This window comes from Gambusia affinis, linkage group LG04 (assembly GCF_019740435.1).
Source record: "Gambusia affinis linkage group LG04, SWU_Gaff_1.0, whole genome shotgun sequence".
Classification (NCBI taxonomy): domain Eukaryota; kingdom Metazoa; phylum Chordata; class Actinopteri; order Cyprinodontiformes; family Poeciliidae; genus Gambusia; species Gambusia affinis.
In genome coordinates, this window is record NC_057871.1 from 195947 (window position 1) to 218829 (window position 22883).

Below are 22883 nucleotides of genomic sequence, written 5' to 3' on the forward strand. Positions count from 1 at the left end.
CCAGAACCAGATGTTCGGTTTGGATCGCTGTCCTCCTGCAGGGGGCGCTTTCTTACCCCCCACCCCCTTCTCTCTCTCTCTCTCCGTGGCGCTGTGACGTCATGCGGAGCCCCGCCCCTCCCGCCGGGCGGGGCCGATGCTGCACTGTAGCATCCTCAGCATCATTTGGAACCAGAACCAGACTGCAGAACCCAGAGACATCCCGACACCGAGCCGCCGGAACCAGAACCGCAGGTGGGTCAAACTTCAAGCTGCGGTCCGACCCGGTTCGGACTGGGAGTTCTGGTCCGGACCAGCCGCTAAACTGATGAAAAACATTTGAACCAATCAGAGCCGTGCTCGTCACAGCGTCCCGGGCGCGCGCACAGACAGGTGTTACTGTGGGTGGCGAGGTTCGGAAGGAGAACTCGGTTCTGGTTCCGGTTCTTAGGTCAGTGTAATTGAATCAGCAGCAGAGTTTGGTCCGGCCCGGTTCGGTTCGAGCAGAACATCCAGAGCTGCTACTTCAGAACCAGCCGGAACCAGTTAAAGAACTCTGGTCCACTAAGTTGTACTAGGAGCAGAAAGTTACTGGTTCGGACCATGTCCCTGAACTGGACCTGACGGTTCTTCTGGTCCGGCCCAATTAATTTGTTAATTTCCACTTTAATTAGTTCCTGATCAGAACTGGAACCAGAACCAGCGAGGTAATCAGCTGATGGTAGAACAGGCTTTGTCCCGGTCCAGCTCATGTCCGGGTCATCCAGTCCAGAACTTTGACCGGAACCACTGGGTCCAGTTCCGTGTCAGAGGCTCTTTCACACAGCAGGGGGCGCCGCTGCTGGTTCTGACCCGGTTCTGTGTTTGGTTCTGGTTCTGCTTAGGATGTTCAGCAGCGTGTCGGGTCGAATCCAACACGAACGGGACCGGGCCGAGGGTCTGGGCTCGGCCCGGCAGGCGGTCCGGTACCAGAACCAGGACTTCTGGGCCCTGAGGGAGGAGTGCCTGCAGAACGGAACCGTCTTCCTGGACCCTCTCTTCCCGGCAGAACCCGGCTCGCTGGGCTTCAAAGAGCTGGGCCCACTCAGCACCAAGACCCGGGGCGTGGAGTGGCGCCGGCCTACGGTAAGAACCGGAACCGGGCCGGGAATCGAGGACGTGTCGGTGACGCAGCTCTTCTCTGATTGGCTGGACAGGAGCTGTCGGCGGAGCCGCGGTTCATTGTGGGCGGAGCCACCAGGACCGACATCTGCCAGGGGGCGCTGGGTGAGTTACCATGCCAACCTGACCACATCTACCCCTCATTCAGCCACCTGGTCTGGTTCTGGACCTGGCAATGTGTACAGAACCCAGACCAGGTCCAGAACCTTGCTGGTCCTGATCCTGTTGGGTTTCCTCTACTGAGGCGAGACCAAGCCGGGTCAGAACCTTAAGTTGAAGGTCCTTAGTTCCCAGCATGAAATGGGGCAGATGCTACCTGTCCGCGCAGCCTCTGTGGGCGGGGCCTCCGCTGTGGGCGGGGCCAGTCGGTGTTTGTTAGAAAGCTGCCGGTGAGGCTGAACTGCTTGTCACTGAGGAGTCAGTCAGGAGGAAACTGAGTGGTGGCTGCAACCTGCTGCTACAGCCGCAGCTCTCTGAGGGGCGGGGCCTAAACGAGGGGCGGGGCCTCGTCATCCCCCCTCCTGTGGCCCAGTTGGCATCATGGCAACCGAAGCCCCGCCCTGCTGTTTGCGTATAAACTAAGAATGCATTCACACCAACCCCGTCTAGACCATCCATCCATTTTCTAACTCCTGGTCCATCTCCAGTGAATGTTTCAGGTGAGAGGCGGGGTCACCTGGACGGGTCACCTGGACGGGTCACCAGTGTGTCGCAGGGCAACACAGAGACAGACAGTCATGTTTCTGAACTGGAAGAGCGCCACTGTGCAGCCCTCCGTTTACTCTAATTTGTCAGTCTAGAAAGTCCGATTCGTTTGTGGAGTGTGAATGCAAATATGAATTCCAATCTGGACTGAAACAGCGAACTCTGATGCAGTTGGGAGGCAGTGAGAATGTAACTGCTCCTAAAGCAGGAAGTTAGCTACAGTGCAGTGCAATACTGTCTCCGGTACTCACATCACCGATCCGATCGGACCCATGGAGGTTCGGGTCGGTGGTAAAGTCTGGTGTGGTTGTTATCACCACCCGAACCGGACACAGCGCGACAGACGCCGGGGGAAATGTCAAAGGCAAGCGGCGCTAACGGAGCTATTACTACTGGAAATGCTAACGGAGCTAGAACACCGGTGCTGAATGTACCGAACCACTACCAACACCGGACAAAGTTCGGATCCTAAACTTTTTTTGCCGAACCGGATTCAGAGCTACAGAAGTACTTACCGGACCACACAGTGACCAGAGGTGAGTCTCATTCATTGTTTCATTATGAACCTGAAGGCAGCAGCAGCTACGGCCAACTCTTCCTCTTCCTGTTTGCTCCTCATCTTCACCTCTTGTTATTTCTAGTTCTGATCGGTTTCAATGCGCTCCGGGTCAAATTAAAAAGGTTTAATCACGTTACTCATCACTGTTGTAGCTGGAGGAGCCAGGCAGTTGGACGATTACACGTCATTTACCCAGAATGCATTGCAGCGTGAACAACATGGCGACATTCCTGTGACAAAATTGAAGTAAAATGTATAAAAACTAAATAACCTGCAGTATTATTACTGTATTGTTTTTACATCCAACATTAATACTTCCCAAATAAGGTCTATTTTTATCACTAGTTGTGGTTCCCTTTAAACTAGTTGTGGTTCCCTCCCTCAGGGACCCACTTTGGGCCCCCTGCTTTAAACCATCGGAATCCAGCTCATGGAAATCTCAGTGAAATCTTGGCGCCCCCTGCTGGTGAAGTGACACGTGGAAGAAGATCACATGGGAGCCAGCCGTTGAGTATTTCCTGACGGCTTTTCCAGCCTCGCAGCGTTTGACAGATTCAGCTGCAGAGAAAAAGTCAAAGAGGAAAGATGTGAAAATCTTGTTACTAAATCAAAAGAATCAAACCTCAGAAAAAACTGAACTCATTTAGTTATGAGAACCAGGAAGAAGCAGCTGCTGATCCAACAGCAGTTTCTTTCTGCCGCCTTTCCTTCTACTTCTGTTTTGCGGTTTTTATCTCATACTTAATTTTCCTTTCAATCCTTTCATGCAGGAATTGTGATCCTTTGTGCCAGGATGTATTTTCAATTTTTATTTTTACTTTTTTAAGGCATTAAAAAAAGGTAGGAAAAATATTTTGTAAAAAAAAAAGAAAAAAAGTTTTATTTAGTATTTTTTCTAGGTGATCAATTGTAATTTTCTCCAAATACAAAGTTGTTATTTGAAAAACACATCAGTAGTAATGTTTTTAGGGTTATCTGGTGTCAATATTTCTAGAGTAGAGACAGTCGGCCATATTGGATTTAACAAAAATAATTTCTTGCATTTGCAGCTGATGGCCAGTAGTTGATGCATTTTCTGATGCATTAGTGTCCACTTCAGTGGTCTGTGGGCTTTTGTAACATAAGACCTCTATGCATGAAAGGGTTAAGTAAGTTTCCTTCTCAGAATGCCTTTCTCTTCTGCTTCAACAGATTGTTGCTCTAAGAACATTTTTTCACTGTTTTCTTTTTGAAATCAGTCAGTCTTTATAAAAATCCCTCAGCGACTAATAATATGATCAACATTCCTTAAAATGCCCCATAATTCCTCAGTCTCTTCCGTCTCAGCCCCCCCTGCTGGGCGATCCTGGTGACACACTGGTCCAAACTCAGGGGCCCCTGAACCTCCACGGCCCCTGAACACAAACCTTTCACAAGGGAACAGGCAGACTGTTGTGGTTAATAATTAATGTTTCTCAATAATCATAAATCATGCATCAGCCGTTTCCCAGCAGGAGACACTTCCTGTTTACTTGAACCACTTCCTGTTTACCTGCAGCTTGAGGCAGTCAACATCTAGAAAGTCAGGATTACAGAGGACACCTGAAGGCAGCATGGAGCACAGGCTGATGGGTGGACGGGTCCGTCCGTCCGTCCAGAGTCAGAATGAGGCTTGAATTCCTGCTTCCAGCCTGGAAGGAGCTGCAGAGATGAGACGGTTCTCCTGGCTCAGTGGCTGGTTAGACTGGATCAGAACCAGGACCTGGAACCCTCTCCCTAAATGTTTGATTATCTGAAAATCTTTTCCACAAGCCCCTCCAAGTTGCTGCCTGTCAGTGAGAGGCAGCAGTACGAGGGTTTAAGGGCGACAGACGGCCTCACCTGGCCATGTGAAGCATCAGCTGACTGCTCTCACTCTCTCCTCCAGGCGACTGCTGGCTGCTGGCTGCTATCGGATCTCTAACTCTCAACCAGCAGCTGCTTCATCGGGTGGTTCCTCATGGCCAGGACTTCAGCCACCTGTACGCCGGCATCTTCCACTTCCAGGTGAGATTCTACCTGCCAGCAGGCCACGCCCCCTGACCTGGAGGAGAAGTTCTAGTTCCTCCTACTGGTCTTTCCTCCAGCCCTGTAGGGCCGGTGCACTGCAGGTTTGTCTCTGCTTCGTCATCCAGTCATTAGCAGGTCACCGGCCCTGAAGGCCTGTATCCTTGGACTAGGCCGTCTCAGAGGTTCACTGCTGATTCTACAAATCTGAGTTTGGTAGACAGGATTGGATTCAGTCTGTCTGTCCTCAGTTCTGGCAGTTTGGCAAGTGGGTGGACGTGGTGATTGACGACCGGCTGCCGGTTAAAGACGGAGAGCTGCTGTTCGTCCATTCAGCTGAGGGAAGCGAGTTCTGGAGCGCCCTGCTGGAGAAGGCCTACGCCAAGTAAGAACTGGAACCAGCCATACATTTGTCCATCCACCTGTTCATCCATCCAACCATCCATCCCCGTTTGTGTTTTCTGAGGCTGAATGGCTCGTATGAGGCCTTGTCCGGCGGCAGCACCACCGAAGGTTTTGAGGACTTTACTGGAGGCGTGGCGGAGATGTATGAGCTGAAAAAAGCTCCCAGAGATCTCTACCGGATCATCGGCAAAGCTCTGGAGAGAGGATCGCTGCTGGGATGCTCCATAGACGTGAGTCCCTGCTGCACTTGTTCCAATCAGCCTCCAGGAACTCCTTTGGGCCTCCTTGGAGAAACAAACTAAGTCTGAATGAGTTGAAGATACTGAGTGTGCTCTGTCCTCAGATCACCAGCGCCTTCGACATGGAGGCTGTTACCTTCAAGAAGCTGGTGAAAGGCCACGCCTACTCAGTGACTGGTGTCAGACAGGTGAGCTCATAGCGGCTCTCGCTGTCACGGTTAGAAAACCTGATGCTACGGTCTGGACCAGGGGCCACCAACACGGGGCCCGCGGGCCCCCGGGGGGACCGTCAGTCGCCCGCAGAGCAACTTCTAAAAACAGCCACTGTCTTTAGGGAGCACTGCCACAGAAATGATTCAATTTAATGTTGTTACATTGAATTAATAACATTTGTTTAGATTTAGATTTTTTCAAGAAGTAAATTATAAAAAATGTTTAAAATAAATTGCTTCATGCATGAAACTCTTTTCTATGGTTAAAGTTCAGAACCGGTCAGACGCCTGCAGGGTTTTATCGGAGGGCGGCGCCTGCAGGGTTTTATCGGAGGGCGGCGCCTGCAGGGTTTTATCGGAGGGCGGCGGCGCCTGCAGGGTTTTATCGGAGGGCGGCGGCGCCTGCAGGCTGCTCCCTCTCTGCCTACCTTAAGATTTTCCTTGGAGTAAAAAAAGAAAAGAATAATTTATAAAAGTTTTATTATCTAACTCTCTTTACAATTAACACAATCGTGGAGAAATAAAAACATCTTATTTCAATCTGTAGAGACTCAGACAGACAAAGGGTAACCATTAGAAAAGTTTAATGACAATATGATTTAAATCTTTGGCGCCTGGGCCCCAGCTAAGGACATTGATCATCGCAAACTTTGCGATGGGCTTGGATGAGCATTCCGTATGCTGAGAGGAACTTCATCCCCCCGGGACCCGGCACTGGTGGTGGAGGCGATGAAGGATGTGGCCTGATGCTGAGCGAGTGGAGGTGAAGGGGTGGAGGTGGGTTGAGCTCAGCTGGAAAGCGCATGACGCCATGGATGGCGGTCCTTATCAGCTGGGGCTTGGACTGTGATTGGACGTGACGAGTCTTGGACCGGCGTTGAGCGATCAACGGTGATGAGCCGGAAGGTCCGGCTGGAAGATGCAGGTGGGGCTAAAAGAGTCTTCTAGATTGAATTTGCGCCTAGGCTTCATTTGTCAAAACATCTTGTACGTCTGAGTCTGGGGGTCAAAGGTCACGCCAAAGCCTAAATCTTATTGGTCAGTTTACTTTTGTTTATTTGAATGATCAGAGTTTGAACCTCCTGTAGTTCTAAGAGCCGTTTGGATGCCGGTGGAGCTTTTTACTGGGTCGGTTCTGTTGGGTCGCCGGTTTATGAGTTTCTTTGATGTTTCCTGACCTGCAGAGCTGATGGGTCACCAGTTAACTGACCTCTGCTGCTCTTCCTGAGCGTGGAGCTAAAACTGAGGGTTAAACCATTTAATCTAGTGGAAACGTTCCCAATGAATCAAACATTGTTGCTTCACCTTCTGCTCCTCTGGACTCTGACACCACCTGGACCTGGAATCTACATCCTCCTCTGGACGTGGATCTACTGGGTTTATAGGCTTCACTTCCATGTCTTTATTATTTAACATCGTTTGTATTAAAATAAAACAAAGTGTGTTCTGCTTCAGTGGTTTAGTTTTGTGTTGGTTTTGTTCAACACTCACATGATGGAGATCTGGTTGTTCTCCTGCAGGTCAGTGATAGTTTTACCTTCTGATCTGTCTGACATTTTTATTCAACATCTCCTGGTTTCAACAGGCGACCCGTCAACTGTTCAGTTCACCAAACCACAAAAAAACTAATAAACCGGCGACCCAACAGAACCAAACACTGTAAAAAACTCAGGATCTTAGAACAACAGGAGATTCAAACTCCACTCATCATTTTTAGTTCACAGTAAAAATAAACTGACCAATCAGATTCAGGCTCTGGCTGACCTTTGACCCCCACAGACTCACACTGATGTGCTACATACAAAATGTTTTGGTACAAAATAACTTTCTCTTCTCTCCAGTTTAGTTAATAGTAAAGAGGGTTGGATAATAAAATAATAATAACTTTTCTGTTTGTATTTAAAGGAAAATCTCTCAGTGCCTCCAGATGTTCAGCTGCAGCTGCAACAATCCAGACTCTCAGTCACTTTGGACAATTTAGAATCAGACAGAAAATCTCCAACAGGGAATCAAACTCACAACTCTGAACTAAGAACTTCTGATCACATGATAGTAATGAACCAATTATTACTGATAACTATTGTCAGTAATCCCTAACATTAATATGATCATATATACATATATTAATATTGTTATAAAGGCTGAGACAACAATATTTATGTCTGAATCAAACCAGCAGCCCTTCGTGTTGCTCTGGACCCTGGAAGCAGCTCCCAGTCTCTAGAAGGTCGGTGACTCCTGGTCTGGATGCTGGACCAGAGCTCACTGATGTGTGTTGTCTCCTGGTTTCTTCTGCAGCTGGAGTACCGAGGACGGCAGGAGCGTCTGATCCGGATCAGGAACCCCTGGGGTCAGGTGGAGTGGACCGGCGCCTGGAGCGACAGGTCAGTGCACCACAGAAAGGAAGAACAGGAGGTTTGAGTTGGATCATTGATGGGAATGTTGATGTTTCAGCTCCTCAGAGTGGAACGCCATTGATTCTGCAGAAAAGGATGAGATGTTGTGTAAGATGGAGGATGGAGAGTTCTGGTAGGTTGGTACTGGGTGGTCCAAGTCCTTGAACTCCAGAATGTCCCAACTGATTGATGTTCTTCTGTGTCAGGATGTCCTTCCAGGAGTTTCTGCATCAATTCTCACGTCTGGAGATTTGCAACCTGACTCCAGATGCACTGAGTCAAGACGCCACCAGCTTCTGGACCACCGTGACGTACGAGGGCAGCTGGAGGAAAGGAAGCACAGCTGGAGGCTGCAGGAACCACCCCAGTGAGGATAAAGGCTCTAGAGCTTTCAGCCGCACCACTGTCATGAATCTATCTGTGATAAGACTTCATTTCCCATGATGCCTATGTGCAGACACCTTCTGGATCAACCCTCAGTACAAGATCACTCTTCTAGAGGAGGACGATGACCCTGAGGATGACCAGGCCGCCTGCAGTTTCCTGGTGGCTCTGATGCAGAAGGACCGCCGCCAGTTCCGCCGCCACGGCGAGGACATGCACACCATCGGCTTCGCCATCTATGAGGTGAGAGCTGCTATTCAGATCTCCCCTAACAAACCGGATTGTCCAGGGCAACGATCTAGAGTTTGATCAAAGCGCTCTAAGCGGTTCTGGTTGGAGTACCTTTTGTTTCCAATGGTAGACTGTGAAGAAACTCCGGATCCAGGTCTGGTTTTCCCTCCAGCAGCCTGGAAAACTCTTGATCAAATCAGCTTCAAGACACCAAATGTAGTGTAGTCAGAGAGAATCAACCTTCTTAGCACATGCAGGATCAGTTGGAGGTTTACCCACAGGACAGGAAGTCCTTGGTGTTGGGTTGGCCATCACCTGGTTCCTGTGGTACCTTGGTGCTCCTTCAGCCTCTGGCTGGAACACAGCAGGAATATCTGGTTCATTGTGTTTGCTGGTGATTGATTCGATCACCTACTGTAAGATCTACTGAGGTCCGGTTACTCACTTTCGTCACTACAGACCGTTCTGTTGACTCTCTGAGTGTTTCAGGACTTCTTCTTTCTGTCTCATTCACAGATTCCAAAGGAGGTCAGTTCTTATCATTTATTTCATATGTACTGTCTCTGGGAACGACGTTGACGCTCTCCGTCCGCTCATCTGGCAGTTCCGAGGTTCTGCAAGTGTCCACATGAAGAAGGACTTCTTCCTGCGCCGCTCCTCCTGCGCTCGCTCTGAAAGCTTCATCAACCTGCGGGAGGTGAGCTCCCGGTTCCGCCTCCCGCCCGGAGAGTACCTGATCGTCCCGTCTACGTTTGAGCCCTCAAAGGAGGCAGACTTTGTCCTCAGGGTTTTCACTGAGAAACAGTCCGAGACCGAGTGAGTCTGAGAAACCTGAAGGTCTGGTTCTGGATTTCAGTCTTCTCTGATTGATGCTCATGTGAATCTCTGCAGGGACATGGACGACGTGTTGGTGGCCAACCTGGATGAGGAGGTGGGAGATGACCAGTGGTGGCACAGTTACTTTGAAAAAGTTACTTTAATCAGATTACTGATTACTTGTATTTGAAAAGTAACTAAGTTACATTAAAACATTTTAGTTACTTTCAGCAGCTGCTAACAACAACGCAGTGAAAATCACATTGATCTTGTTGTCAGCTATTTTATAATGTCAACAATGTGTCTCCACTGATGAGGTTGAACTGAATGGAAGATTTTTTACTGCTTACTACTATGCAAAAAAATGTTAGTAATTTTATGTTTCTGTTGTCTGGAAAACTCTAAGAAGGATTTTAACGTAGAGGAAATTAAATTACAAAAGAAAATAGTAATGCAAAGTGATTTCGATAAGTAACTGTAGTCTGAGTACTGGATTTGACATGCGTTAGATTACTGGTTACTGAAAACTGGTCCCACGTCAGTAACGCGTTACCTTGGTGTTCACAGGAGGAACTCTCTGAGAATGACATTGACGACTCCTTCAGGTCCTTGTTTGCTCAGCTGTCCGGAGACGTGAGTTCAAATCCTCAGGCTCTTTTAGTGGCTGCTCAGAAACCTGCTCACTATTTGCTTTCTGTCTTCAGGACATGGAGATCTCAGTGCGGGAGCTCAGAACCGTCCTCAACAGGGTCGTCTCCAAACGTGAGTCTTTATGAAATCTGGACATGTAGGGTGGCTCGTCCACGTTTCTGCAGCCAATCAGGTTCCACACAACAGGGCTCCCCCAGCAGTATCTACCAGGTGTACAGACACATTCTGGGCCTGAAGTGGTTTCAGGTTTCACTTTCTGTAGGTTTCAGGTTCCACTTCCTGTAGGTTTCAGGTTCCACTTCCTGTAGGTTTCAGGTTCCACTTCCTGTAGGTTTCAGGTTCCACTTCCTGAAGTTGCTTCTTGTTTCTTGTGTCTGTTGGTGCAGACAGAGACCTGCAGACAGATGGATTCAGCATGGAGTCCTGCCGGGCCATGGTCAGCCTTATGGACGTATCCTCCCTCTGAATTACAGGGTCGGTTCTGATCTGGCCTGAACGAGGTTCTGGCCGTATTAGAACACATTACCGGGTCTGGATCAGGTAGACCTTAACTAGAGCTCAGAAAGACGGCAGCGCTCGGCTCGGTCTGCTGGAGTTTCAGATCCTTTGGAACAAGATTAGGAAGTGGCTGGTGAGTCAGTGGAGTAGTCATGCTGGTTCTGACCCAGACGGGTCAGGATTAAGAACCTGCTGGGTCCAGTTTAGGTTTTCAGGAGATTATGTTGTGTTCTAGGGGATCTTCAGAGAATTTGATCTGGATAAGTCCGGCTGCATGAACTCTTACGAGATGCGTCTAGCGATGGAAAACGGCGGTGAGTTTTATGTTCACGGAAGAAGTTTGGGTTGGACCAGGCTTGGTTCTCTGGACCTGACCCAGGATGTGCTCTATCTGCAGGGTTCAAACTGAACAACAAGCTGTATCAGATGTTGATCGCTCGATACGCCGACAATGAAATCATCGACTTCGACAACTTCACCTGCTGCCTGGTCAAACTGGAGACCATGTTCAGTAAGTCCACACCCTGATCCATGAGCTGGTTCTGTTCATGTGGTTCTGAACTGACCTGTTGGAGTCTGTTGGTCAGGAATCTTCCAGGGCCTGGACAGAGACGGGACTGGAACTGTGGAGATGAACCTCATGGAGGTACCAAACCCTGTTCTGTCCTTTTACTTTACGGTTTGGTTCTGGTCCTCTGGACTTAAATATTGCTAGCTCAAATATTGTTAGCTTAAATATTGTTATCTTAAATATTGCTAGCTTAAATATTGCTAGCTTAAATATTGCTAGCTCAAATATTGCTAGCTCAAATATTGCTAGCTTAAATATTACGAGCTTACTTCTCCAGTATCAGACTTTTATTTGTCATCTAGTTTCACCAGCTCACTGTTAACGTATTAAGCAGTGAGTTACACAAAATACTTTTTGTTACTGGAATAATGAGAAACTTACATAAGTAATTTAAAACAAATATATATATAATTAAAAGACAATGTTACTTAACATTACTGTCTTGAAGATGGTATGAACTTCTCATTTTCTTAAACTTTTTAAAGCGGTCACAACCGATGAGTGAACGAACTGAAGCGAATCACTTCACTTACTGATTCATTCTCAGTTTTCGATGAGGTCGGCGTCCTGCTGGGTGGGTCTTCCGGGTTCTGGTTTCGGCGGAAACGGATCGGGTTCTGAACAATGCAGTACGCAGATTGTGCTGGAGGAGGCGCTGTTCTGTAGAAATGAACTGTGAGATCTGATGAACGGATCGTTCTAATGAACTGATTCTAGATATCCAGTGAGACTCAAATGAACTGACGTTTCCATGACAACAGACAGGAAGTGCAGCCACCAGGCGGCGCCTGACAGTCACTGTTTGTCTGTTGCTTCTTCTCCACAGTGGCTCTTCGTGACCATGTGTGGCTGAAACCCAGAGCGCCCTCAAGAGGACAGATGAGAGCAAAACACCCAGACTGAGAAGATGCTGCTGCTCCACTGAGCTACAAAACGTCCACATTACTACAGAGTTACTACCATAATCATAATAATAACAGAATAATTACAGGGTATGACAGCAAGGCTACAGTGTTGAGCCTCAGTCTGATTTTAAGTGTATTTATTATATTAATTCGTATTTACCTGCTAATTATCATAACCTTCACTAACATGCATGAATCCACCAAGCTCAGCTTAACCTGAGAGGACTCACCTGGTCAGGTGAGACAGCTCGTCCGTCAGCATTCTCTCATTGGATTCTCGGAAGTGGTTCTGGTTCTGGTGTTCAGCTGCAGTCAGAAGTCATTCACTATGATCAGCTGCTTTCATTTCAGAAGTTATTTAACAAAACGTCATAAATGGTTCATCTAAGAAAGTTTCACCTCAAATTGAGAACACACATTCATTCATTCATTCATTCATACTGACCTGCAGCTGGGCTCCACCGGGTCGTCTAACCCAGAACCAACAGTCCTGCTGTTCCTGAGCGCTTCCTCCCTCCTGCTGTACCAGTTTGACCTGATAGAGGGCGCTGTAGCTCCTCGGTATTTATGCCTGTGAGAACCTGCTCAGGGTTTATTGAACCCACAGCTTTAATAAAGTGAAGCATCAGCTGACTGCGTGTGACTATCTATATACTTTAACTTCCTGGATCAGAACCTAAAGCCCGGTTCCCTCCACGTTCATCAAACGCTTTTTATCCTGAAATATTCCAGATCCAGACAATAAACCGGGTCAGAACCAGAAGATCACTACAGGTCCAAACCCAGAACACGGGTTCTGGTGAAAATCATTAGGAACTGGTCGGCTCGGGTACTAACCAGCCACCCGAGTTACAGAACCCGCACAGATCAGACCCGTTAACGGTCGGTTAGGGTTGGGGGGTCATACGGCGTTCAGCAGTAGCAGGAAACGGGTGCAAACATCAAATCAAAGAGACAATAAGAAAATCACCTTCAATCCAACACCTCTCACTCTCACCTCTGTCACTGAGGGCGCTGGGAGAACAATTTGCAAGACAGACGGAGAACTGGACCACAAACTGCAGCCCCATCTGTTGAGATAGGATCTGTCCCGACAGAGTGAGGGGCCCCAGGGAGCCAAGACCTCAGGGCCCGGATGCTGGAAGAGACCCGATTCAAAGCTGCAGGTGTTGGATCTTGGGAAAATTTCCTCTTGCATGTGCAGCTGCTCTGCTGCAGACTCTTCCTGGATCCGTGGCCCGTTGATCCGTCTGGACGCCAGAGCCGCTTCTCTCCTCCTGCAGCCGACGATTTAAGCTCCCTAAGGACAGTCTGCCTTTTCCATGGTCTGTCTACTTGAATAGATGATCTCAGATCCACCTTTGCTTTGGAGACATGATGTCACGTCTGTGTTCTTGTCCCGGCCAGGTCAAGGGTCACAGTCCTTTAGCCTGCAAACTTCCCTTCAGTTTCCTGGAGTTTCAGTTCCTCTTTGGGTCGTTCATCTCTCCTGATCAGCACCGTCTCGCCCCTTGGACGTGTCAGCAGCCAGTGTTCAACTCTGATCACCTTTACTGAGGTTAAAGGTCATTTCTGATTCTCCTTTCCCTGACCTTTCACCTGGCAGCTCCATCCAACACACATCAGTGATCTTTGATTGCAGTTACAGTAATAGGATGAAAGCAAAGCTTGCATGACACAAAACATAAAAACACAACAATATTGACGTTACTGAAGTTTGATTCTACTGTTGGGTCTAGATGTTACTTTATATGATTTATTTTACAGGTCATTTCATACATTATTACTGCCAAACTGAAACGTCCAGCATGGGGAAATGGGATGATCTCCACTTATCCTGACAGTTCGCACATAAAACACTTTGTTTTCATTTAAATCAGAGAACATTTTTGATCCTCAGTTTGGAATATTAACTCCTAATTTTGGATTACATAAAATGTCATTAGCCTGTTTATACATACAAGCTTTAAAATAAAATAATTCAATTTGTTCAAAGCTGCCTCAACTTACTTCTGTAAACATACTGAAAATCTGCCTCTTCATCTGTCTAGTCCAAGTATTTCTGCTGGATAAATCCAACTGAAGATGTTTGTTAATCTCTGATCTGCCGGATTATTGAACCAGGAAAAGGTGTATTAATGAACACATTAATGCCTGAATATTAAAGAACCCGGGTACTAACGGGTTCGATCCAAGCTGCTCCAGGTATCAATGAACCTGGTCCCAGTCTGTCTTGGAACAGAGCAGGAACCGTTGGTAAAAGTTCTGGATGATCCACATCGTAACAGGAATGGGTCCAGAACTTCAGTCTTGGCATCCCTGGATCTCAGTGCTGGGTTTGACCCGGCTCATCAGAACATCCTGACTGATGGACTCTCTGGTTCTGATCTTACTGGCTTAGTTTGGGCCAGACTCCAGCAAACTGGGTCTCAGACACAGCAGACAGAAACACTTGAATACTTTATAAATATTTATTCTGATCATTTTACTCAAACTTGATTGAAAAGAGTATTGTAATGATGCACTCTGCGGTCCAGACGCTGAACCAGAACTGTTTTTGGTCCCGCTTCTGGCTTCAGCCATTGTTCCGGTTCTAGTCCTGCTTCTGCACCCGTCCTTGGGCTTCCCGTACCTCCAGCGGACCCAGCAGGACCGCCTGGGCCTCCAGCAGGGTGGTGTCGGTCTTGGCTCCCAGGAACCGGGCGGTAAGTTCCGGGTCCAGGACCTTCAGCCGGACCCTGGAGCCCCGCTGCAGCCTCTCTCCTCCGGCCGCGGGTCTTCGGCAGACGCAGTGAAACTTCCCTCCGAAGTCGATGTACAGGTCGTCCCGGACCACATGGAAGATGTTCCCAACTACAACCTTGTCTCTGACCGGAACAGCCTGGAAGAGCGAGGCGAAGGTCTGCTCCTGGCCGGAGATGGAGGCACTCTGATCGGGCGCGGAGGACTCTGCCTCCCGCTGGAGCTCCGCCTGCCGTTGAAAGGCAGCCGCGAAACCGGCTGCGGCTCTGGTTCCGTCCTCACTGTCCGAGCTGAAGCAGGTCCGGACGGAAACGTTTGAGGAGAAGCGGAACGCGGACCGGCACCCGAACCTCAGTCTCCACAAGGCCGCCATGTTGTCCTCCAATACCGGAAGAAGACGAGTTCCCTTTGAATTCCTGTTGGGCCACAGCGCCAACCCCGGTTGATTTAGGAAGGTTAATGCAAATTTGGACTGGAAATCTTAAATAGCTTCTTAAACTTTTCAGATTTTAAAAATGTATTTGTTTATTATTGTCTGTTCGAAATAAATAGAAAATTAAGTTTATTATTTTATGTATTTACTGGTTCGTGTTTCGCCCCAAGAGCATCGATTCTAATCCTATGCACCAGAGGCGCCTATGAGACCTCCCTATAAAGTCCTGCGCCTGCGCAGTGCATCCAGCTTGTAACAAACGGAGCCAAGATGGAGGTGTTTGTTGTTGCTCCGAGCTTCAGGTGCTCAAGCTTCGAGTTACCACCTGGTTCTGTTGTCAGAGACGTTCTGGAACGGTTCATTCCGCACCAGGTGAGTGATTATATCTAAAAGAACCGGAACCGAACCTTAGCGTGGGGTTACAGGGTTTAAACCGGAGCTGGAAGCCTATTAGCTGCTGAGCTACCGGAGGCTAATATAGGGATAATAAAAAAAACTTCACCATGAAATAGGTTGACAACAGGCTTTAACATAAATCTCCTATTTTACTTCAGAGCTGTATTAAAGTTAATTTAAGTTGTTACAGTTTTCCAGATGGGTGATTTGTTTTCTTCTAACCCTTTAATTGTTTGCACGATTGTAAAGAAGTTCATATTGTGACAGTAACAGATAATAACTAAATGCAAAAGAAACATTAAATCAGCAAAACTAGTGTTCAGATATAGTTCCTGCTGGGACCGCTTCTGATACCAGTACTTCCAATTTCAATGGAACTGGGAGTTAAAACGGTTCTCAAACTCTGAGAGCGAAACTCTGAACAAATAAAGTTTTGTGTTTAGAGAACATTTATATTATTCTAAATAAATGTATTTAATTTAGATTTATCCACCATTTTGTGACAGTGTCCCACAGCGCTGTGTGACCTCTAGATCGTCAGAAAGTAAAAATCCGAACCAGAGGTCTCACCCTGAAGTGGTGACGGGTCGTTGGTTCTGTCTCAGGTCCAGTTTGTAGGAATCTTTACTGATCCAGTATTTCCCATCAGGACTGGTATGTCACCACTAACGGCCGTTTGTCCGGGCTGGAGGAGCGGCTGCAGGATGGGGCCGTCTACCGCCTGGAGCCCCGGCTCCGTGGAGGGAAGGGAGGTCAGTTCCAGGAAATGCACAGATCCCATGACCAGGTTTTGGCTCCATGTTTCATTGGTTTTCCAGGTTTTGGCTCCATGTTTCATTGGTTTTCCAGGTTTTGGCTCCATGTTTCATTGGTTTTCCAGGTTTTGGCTCCATGCTCCGGGCTTTGGGAGCGCAGATTGAGAAGACGACCAACAGAGAGGCCTGCAGAGATCTGAGCGGCCGCCGCCTTCGAGACGTTAACCATGAGAAGGAGTAAGTTCCTCCTCCCGCTCTGGATGTTGATTTGTAGTGAAGGGTCCAGACGGGTTCTGGTTCTGGTTCTGGTAGGATGGCGGACTGGCTGAAGAAGCAGTCGGAGCGCGAGGCGGAGAAGGAGCAGCGGCGGCTGGAGCGTTTGCAGAGGAAGCTGTCGGAGCCGCGGCATCAGTTCACCGACCCGCAGTACCAGCAGCAGTGCCACGACCTGAGCGAGCGTCTGGAGGACTCTGTTCTGAAAGGTGACGGGTCAGAACCGGGCAGCGGGCCGGCCCAGCTGCAGTTCCGGGTCCTTATGGTGTGTGTGTGTGTGTCGCAGGCCTGCAGGTGACCTCCAGCAGCCAGGTGAAGGTCGGAGCTGACCCGGATCAGAACCGAGCCCCTGCGAGGAAGAGGAGGAAGACTGCAGCGGCGGCTGGGTTCTGGTCGGTGTGCGAGGTTCTGACCCGGTGAAGGGAGCACAGCCCGGCTCTGACCCTCTGTTACCATGGTTACAGGACGGGTCTGGAGGAGCTGCTGAGCTCTGAGGATGAAGATGATGAAGATGAGTCTCCATGCAGTAGAGGAGCTGTTACCATGACGACCCAGAGGGCGGAGGCGGAGCCTGGACCCAGCAGCAGGTCTGTCGATTTATCGGATATTCATATCGGGACCAATATTCTGGTTTCATTGAGAACATGGCTGATCCTCAGAGGTCAGAGGTCAGCGTTAGATCAAAATGTTTTTCTACGTCTGACCAGCTGGAGGCGCTGCAGGTTCAGCGTCCACTGATCGGACCTGCCGGCCGGTTCTGGACCCATCCACGTTTAGCTTCAGGATGGGTTCTGGTCTTGGGAGCGCTGGCTAAACTGGTTCTGACTGGTTCCTCATAATCCGGGTCCAGACGGTCCAGCTGCAGAAACCCATCCAGCACCGGTCCAACCAGCTAAAATATTCTCAGTTCTGATTCAGAACCAGCTGTTCACTCTAAGCAGAACCGATCCAAACCGGTTCCCATGACCCGGATCCAGCCTCAAGTTCTGCTGTCTCTTCCAGCACCGCCACAACCTCAGAGGTCCAGAACGCCGGGCTCCCGACGGAACCGACCCAGGTCCAGAACGCCGGGCTCCCGACGGAACCGACCCAGGTCCAGAACGCCGGGCTCCCGACGGAACCGACCCAGGTCCAGAACGCCGGGCTCCCGACGGAACCGACCCAGGTCCAGAACGCCGGGCTCCCGACGGAACCGACCCAGGTCCAGAACGCCGGGCTCCCGACGGAACCGACCCAGGTCCAGAACGCCGGGCTCCAGACGGAACCGGCTGTTGGACCGTCAGGGGACCAGAACCCTCCTCAGGGCTGCAGGGAACCGGATCAGGTCAGAACCAGAATCCAGATGCTTAAACATGATTTAGAGCAGAACCCTCTGCTGGGTTCTGACGGTTCTGGTTCTGCCTCAGCAGTTGGACCTGTCCTCGGTGCCGTCCGTCCAGCAGCTGGAGTCTCTGGGTCTGGAGGTTCTGAAGGAGGAACTGATGCGCCGCGGCCTGAAGTGCGGGGGAACGCTGTCGGAGCGCGCCGCCCGCCTCTTCTCCGTCAGAGGCCTGAGTCCAGACCGGATCGACCCGGCACTGCTCGCCAGAACCAGGAGGAAGTAAACCCAGCTGGGAACTTCCTGTCTGGAATGAAGCGTTCGGGTCTGGATGTTGGAATCGTTTATTTGAACATGTGAATCGATGATCAGATTTGTTTTCATGAAATATTAATAAAATGTTTCAGAACCGAACCGAGTCGTTTCTCAGTCTCAGGGTCCGGTCCGGTCAGAACCCAGGGTCCCAGGAAGTGACCCGAGGAACTTCCTGCTCCTCAAAGCATTCGATGACATCACCGGCGCTGAAGTCCACCTCGCCGTCCACCGACACGCCGCAGTCCATGCCCGCCTTCGCCGTCGCCACGTCGTCCTTATGGTGCTTCAGCGCCGACACAGAACCTGAACCAGAACCAGAACCAGAACCGGCTCATTAAAGCTGAAGCACGTAACTTCTATACCTCAACCGTCTCCACGGCGATGCACCGCTCCCGGTCTGCCAATCATCCTTATGCATGTGCTGCCAAATGTTCTATTGGCAGAAACAATGTGTTGCTGCTGCGGAGGCTTTGAGCAGCGTGTACATGAGGATGACTGGCAGCTCTGGTCACTCTATAGCTTTAACTGGTTCATCCTGACCAGGATGAACTGGGTCCCATCAGAACCCGACCATTAAAATCCTCAAGGTTTAAGTTCAGAACCAATTGGACCCGGCCCGGTTCTGGTCTCACTCACCCTCCCAGACCGTGTCTCGTCCTCGGATCAGCCTGAACTTCAGCCGTCGGTCCAGCTGGCCCTTCTGGACCCGGCAGCCGGCCACCAGAACCTTCTTCTTCCCCACAGAGACGTCGAAGACGGCGAGGACCGTCGCCTCACCTGACAGGAGGGGACGGATAGGACGGTTCTGAGAACCTCCAGCAGTCCGGTCTGACCCAGTTCTGCTGTGGTTCTGGACCTGGACTCACCCACGGTGCTGCTGCGGCGCTGTGGCGGCAGCTTGCTGCTCAACTCGTGGCGCAGCTGCTCCACCAGCTGGTAGATGACGCGGTGCAGCCGCAGGGCCACGCCCCTCCGCGCCGCCAGCTGCGTCACGCCACGGCTCGCCGCCACGTTGAAGCCGTACACCGACCCTGAGGAACAGAACCGGAACCTGCTGCCGTTACCAAAGCGACGCCGCTCGGCCCCGGGTCGCTCCGGCACCAGAACATCGGACCTACCTCCGAACGCGGCGGCCATGTTGACGTCGTTCTCCGAGATGTCGCCGACACCGAAGTGGATCACGTCCAGCCGGCACTCGTCCTGAGCGTCGTAGCCGTCCAGGATGTTCAGCAGCGTCTCCACCGACCCGTCCACGTCACCTGCAGGTCAGAGGTCACCGGTCAGCGGCGTCACGCCGGGCGGAGCCGGGCGGAGCGCCGTCCCCACCTTTGATGACGAGCGACAGGCCGAGCTCGTCGCTCTCCGTCCGCTCGCTGGGCCGCACAGAGAAGCGGATCTTGTCGGCCCGGTACAGCGCCGCCCTCCTCTGGCGCCAGCTCAGGTGGGCCAGCGGCTCGCGCTCCCGCTGGTACTCCTCCAGGTGGCGCTGCTGCTTGAGCTGGATGGCGCTCTGCTCCTCCTGCAGCTTCTGCTGCTCCGCCCGGTGGCTCCTCCACTCCACCACCTCTCTGGCCCGCTGCTGCAGCCAACAGGACAGGCTTTTACTGCAGCGGTCCACACAGGAAGTAGCCAGCAGCCAGCTGGGACAGGACAGGCTGTTTATACATGTGGGGATTCACAGACACCGGTTCTGGCCCGGTTCTGGTTCTGGCCCTCACCTCTGACTCCACCTCCAGCACCGTCTCTCCGGCAGACGGCAGCTCCTTCCATCCGACCACCTGGACCGCCGCGCTCGGCGCCGCCTCCGGCACCGCGCGGCCGTTCTCGTCGAACAGGAAGCGGACCTTGGCCCAGCAGCGGCCGGCCACCAGAACGCAGCCGCGCCGCAGCGTCCCCCGCTGGACGATGGCCGTAGTCACGGGGCTGGGCACAGGGAGCGGCCCGTCAGCGGAACCCCTATCAGAACCGGACCCGGTTCCGGAGGACTCACCCTTTGCCTTTGTCGGTCCGGCTCTCGATAACGACGGCCTCCACCGGGCCGTCCGGGTCCGCCTTCAGCTCCAGAACCTCGGCCAGCGCCACCGTGGCCTCGGCCAGAGCCTGCAGGTTGTCGCCCTGGAAACAGTGACATCGTGGGTGAGGACGCGCCGCAGGTGGGCCGGACCGCGGCGGTTCCGTTCGGGTCGGATCACCTTCAGAGCCGAGACGTTGATGGCCTGAACGTCGCCGCCGAACTCCTCGCAGACGACGCCGTGCGCCAGCAGCTCCCGCTTCACCCGCTGGGGGTCGGCCTGCGGCCTGTCACACTTATTCACCGCCACGATGACGGGGACTGGGCCGGGCCGCAACCAGAACATCAGAACCAGGACCTCAGAACCACCCGGCGCCCCCCCCACTCCTACCTTTGGCGTTCTTGGCGTGCTGGATGGACTCCACGGTCTGGTTCATGACGCCGTCGTCGGCCGCCACCACCAGCACCACGATGTCGGTGGCGTTGGCGCCGCGGGCCCTCATGGAGGAGAAGGCGGCGTGGCCCGGCGTGTCCAGGAAGGTGATCCGCTCCCCAGTGGGCAGCTGGACTGGAGGTCAGAAAGACAGAGGTCAGAGGTCAGGAGCTGTACCAAGAAGGATCTGGGGCCTTGGGGGCGGAGCCTCCCAGCTGGTTACCCAGGAAGGCTCCGATGTGCTGCGTGATGCCGCCGGCCTCCGTGGCGACCAGCTGGCTCTTCCTCAGGCTGTCCAGCAGCGTCGTCTTCCCGTGATCCACATGACCCATGATGGTGACCACCGGGGGGCGACTGGCCAGGAGCGCGGGGTCAGCGGGGGGCCTGGGGCCGCAGAGGGGTCACAAGCAGGTCAGTTGGATGATGGTCGGGTCGGGTCGGGTCCAATCCGGTTCCGTACCTCCTCTGGGCGTCTCTGTTGGGCCGCTCTCGGCTCTCGCTCAGCTTGGCCCATCTGAACTTCATCCCGGACCGGATCACCGCCTCCTTGATCCAGCTGTCCTCCAGAACCGAGTCGGGCCGGAGCGAGTCCAGGTCCGCCGGCGTGTTGAGCAGCGCCTCCAGAACGTGGTCTGTAGCAGAACCGGGTCAGTAGAATATGCAGGAGAATCGGGTCATCGGCGTTAATCACGCTGCTCACCAAAGTCTCTGTTCATGGCCGCCGCCAGCGCCGCCGCCGTCATGCCCTGTCTGATCTCCACTTCCTGTTTGTCCACTTTGAGCTTCTTCTGCTCCTTCCTCTGACCTTTGACCTGCACCAAGTGAGTCATCAGCCTTTACTCTAGTCCACCAACCACAAGCTAAGCTAACATCCACAGCCTTACCTGCTTGGAGGCCAGTCCTCTGCTCTGAGGCCAGGTGAGCAGGGGGGCGGAGCTCCGGAGCAGCCGCGCAGCCCGCATCACTGATGACATCACACTCATAGCTACAGAGGACACAGGTGGAGGACAGGTGTTTCTGTTCAGCCAGGAGACAAACTGCAGCAGCTCTGCATCTGTCCTCACTGCAGGACAAACACTTTGATTGATTTATTTGACTTTTATTGTGAAAACTCTGGAGATGATGATGATGATGATGATGATGATGATGATGCAAAGAAGGATTTCACATGAAATCAAGAAAATTATGAACAACTCTGACCATCCTCTTCATGAAAGGTGTCAGTCAGAAGCTTCTTTCAGATCAATGTAAGACAGACTGCTACAGCAGGTCACTAGCAACAATAACTACCTAAAATGTTGAATTAATGAGTTATAACATTTTATTTTCTTTTGGGATCAATAAAGTATTTCTAAATGGAATTTGAAATGACAGAAATACAAAGACTCCCCTCAGCTGATCTGAGAAGTGCAAGAGAGAATCTTTCAAAATAAAAGTCCCTTAAACCAAAGCCGAATGAAAGAAAACAGCTGAACTAAATCAGCAGATTATAAGAATAATCCTATTTAGACTAATGAAGATCAGCAGAAACCAAACCACGTAAAACTGAACAGAATGTGTCTAAAGTTCGAGCAGGTCAGTAAAAGCAGATCCAAACTGACCAGCCGGAAGGATGACCGTAGAGCTGCTGTCTAATCAAAGCCCACATGACTGTTTATCTCCAGTCTGTTCACCTGCCGAACAGTTCTTTTCACTTCTTCAGACTGAAGTCTGCTTCTGTTTTCTGCTAGAAAGGCGGACAGGAAGTCCTCCGCTAACGGCGGCCCGCCAGCTCGCGCGCTGTGTCTCTCACCTCAGACAGGTGAGCTCTTCACCTCATCCTGCGTCACCGAACCACGAACAACCTCACCGTGAACGATACCTGCAGCTGGGAGCCGCCATGATAGACGGCATCTTCTGATGACGCAGGAAGTCACATGACTAGCTTAAAGGAACCCGCTCTGATCTGACTCCTCCCACCAGAACAAGACGGATCTAACATCATTATTATTATTATTATTACTATTATTATTATTATGTATTATTATTTTTATTATTATTATTATTATTATTATTATTATTATTATTATTATTATTATTATTATTATTATTATTATTATTATTATTATTATTATTATTATGTATTATTTTATTATTATTTTTTTTATTATTATTATTAATATTATTATTATTTTATTATTATTATTATGTTTTATTATTATTATTATTATTATTATTATTATTATTATTATTTTGTTATTATTAATATTATTATTATTATTATTATTATTTTATTATTTTATTATTATTATTATTAATATTATTATTATTTTATTATTATTAATAATATTATTATTTTATTATTATTATTAATATTATTATTATTATTAATATTATTATTATTTATTATTATTATTATTATTATTATTATTATTATTATTATTATTATTATTATTATTATTATTATTATTATTATTATATTGCATCAGAA

General features: G+C 50.1%; 4 protein-coding genes across 9 annotated transcripts; 2 read left to right on the top strand and 2 right to left on the bottom strand.

Moving 5' to 3' along the window:
* Positions 1-38: 38 nt before the first annotated feature.
* On the top strand, positions 39-14094 carry LOC122829987 (calpain-1 catalytic subunit-like). Of its 2 annotated transcripts, none has more exons than XM_044114993.1 (22): positions 39-234; positions 864-1104; positions 1176-1245; positions 4311-4429; positions 4681-4814; positions 4896-5064; positions 5178-5261; positions 7584-7669; positions 7740-7814; positions 7888-8048; positions 8139-8308; positions 8813-8824; positions 8901-9112; positions 9188-9227; positions 9680-9745; positions 9817-9874; positions 10150-10214; positions 10326-10394; positions 10497-10575; positions 10659-10772; positions 10849-10907; positions 11659-14094. In XM_044114993.1, exons 1-22 carry the CDS (start codon positions 137-139, stop codon positions 11683-11685), a joined length of 2208 nt encoding a protein of 735 aa, XP_043970928.1. In that variant the 5' UTR covers positions 39-136; the 3' UTR covers positions 11686-14094. The 2 variants fall into 2 exon arrangements, with proteins under 2 accessions (XP_043970928.1, XP_043970929.1); XM_044114994.1 differs by lacking the exon at positions 39-234 and adding an exon at positions 282-686.
* A 100-nt stretch (positions 14095-14194) lies between these two features.
* Positions 14195-15099, bottom strand: mrps28 (mitochondrial ribosomal protein S28). Its single transcript, XM_044115007.1, has one exon. The coding sequence runs from the start codon at positions 14850-14852 to the stop codon at positions 14331-14333; it is 522 nt and encodes a 173-aa protein (XP_043970942.1). The 5' UTR covers positions 14853-15099; the 3' UTR covers positions 14195-14330.
* A 40-nt stretch (positions 15100-15139) lies between these two features.
* sde2 (SDE2 telomere maintenance homolog (S. pombe)) lies at positions 15140-18068 on the top strand. Of its 3 annotated transcripts, none has more exons than XM_044115004.1 (8): positions 15140-15284; positions 15958-16060; positions 16189-16300; positions 16376-16545; positions 16623-16728; positions 16801-16923; positions 17339-17660; positions 17743-18068. In XM_044115004.1, exons 1-8 carry the CDS (start codon positions 15183-15185, stop codon positions 17938-17940), a joined length of 1236 nt encoding a protein of 411 aa, XP_043970939.1. In that variant the 5' UTR covers positions 15140-15182; the 3' UTR covers positions 17941-18068. The 3 variants fall into 3 exon arrangements, with proteins under 3 accessions (XP_043970939.1, XP_043970940.1, XP_043970941.1); XM_044115005.1 differs by having other exon boundaries at positions 17746-18068; XM_044115006.1 differs by lacking the exons at positions 15140-15284; positions 15958-16060 and adding an exon at positions 16061-16095 and having other exon boundaries at positions 16127-16300.
* On the bottom strand, positions 17981-22340 carry mtif2 (mitochondrial translational initiation factor 2). Of its 3 annotated transcripts, none has more exons than XM_044114997.1 (14): positions 22206-22340; positions 21298-21398; positions 21114-21225; positions 20874-21045; positions 20637-20797; positions 20372-20548; positions 20162-20301; positions 19960-20084; positions 19688-19892; positions 19296-19548; positions 19088-19228; positions 18836-19000; positions 18606-18746; positions 17981-18272 (listed from the first exon to the last, which is right to left on the bottom strand). In XM_044114997.1, the coding sequence occupies exons 2-14, from the start codon at positions 21394-21396 to the stop codon at positions 18103-18105; spliced, it is 2061 nt and encodes a 686-aa protein (XP_043970932.1). In that variant the 5' UTR covers positions 21397-21398; positions 22206-22340; the 3' UTR covers positions 17981-18102. The 3 variants fall into 3 exon arrangements, with proteins under 3 accessions (XP_043970932.1, XP_043970934.1, XP_043970933.1); XM_044114999.1 differs by having other exon boundaries at positions 19296-19545; positions 22206-22298; XM_044114998.1 differs by lacking the exon at positions 22206-22340 and having other exon boundaries at positions 21298-21416.
* Between the last annotated feature and the right edge of the window lie 543 nt (positions 22341-22883).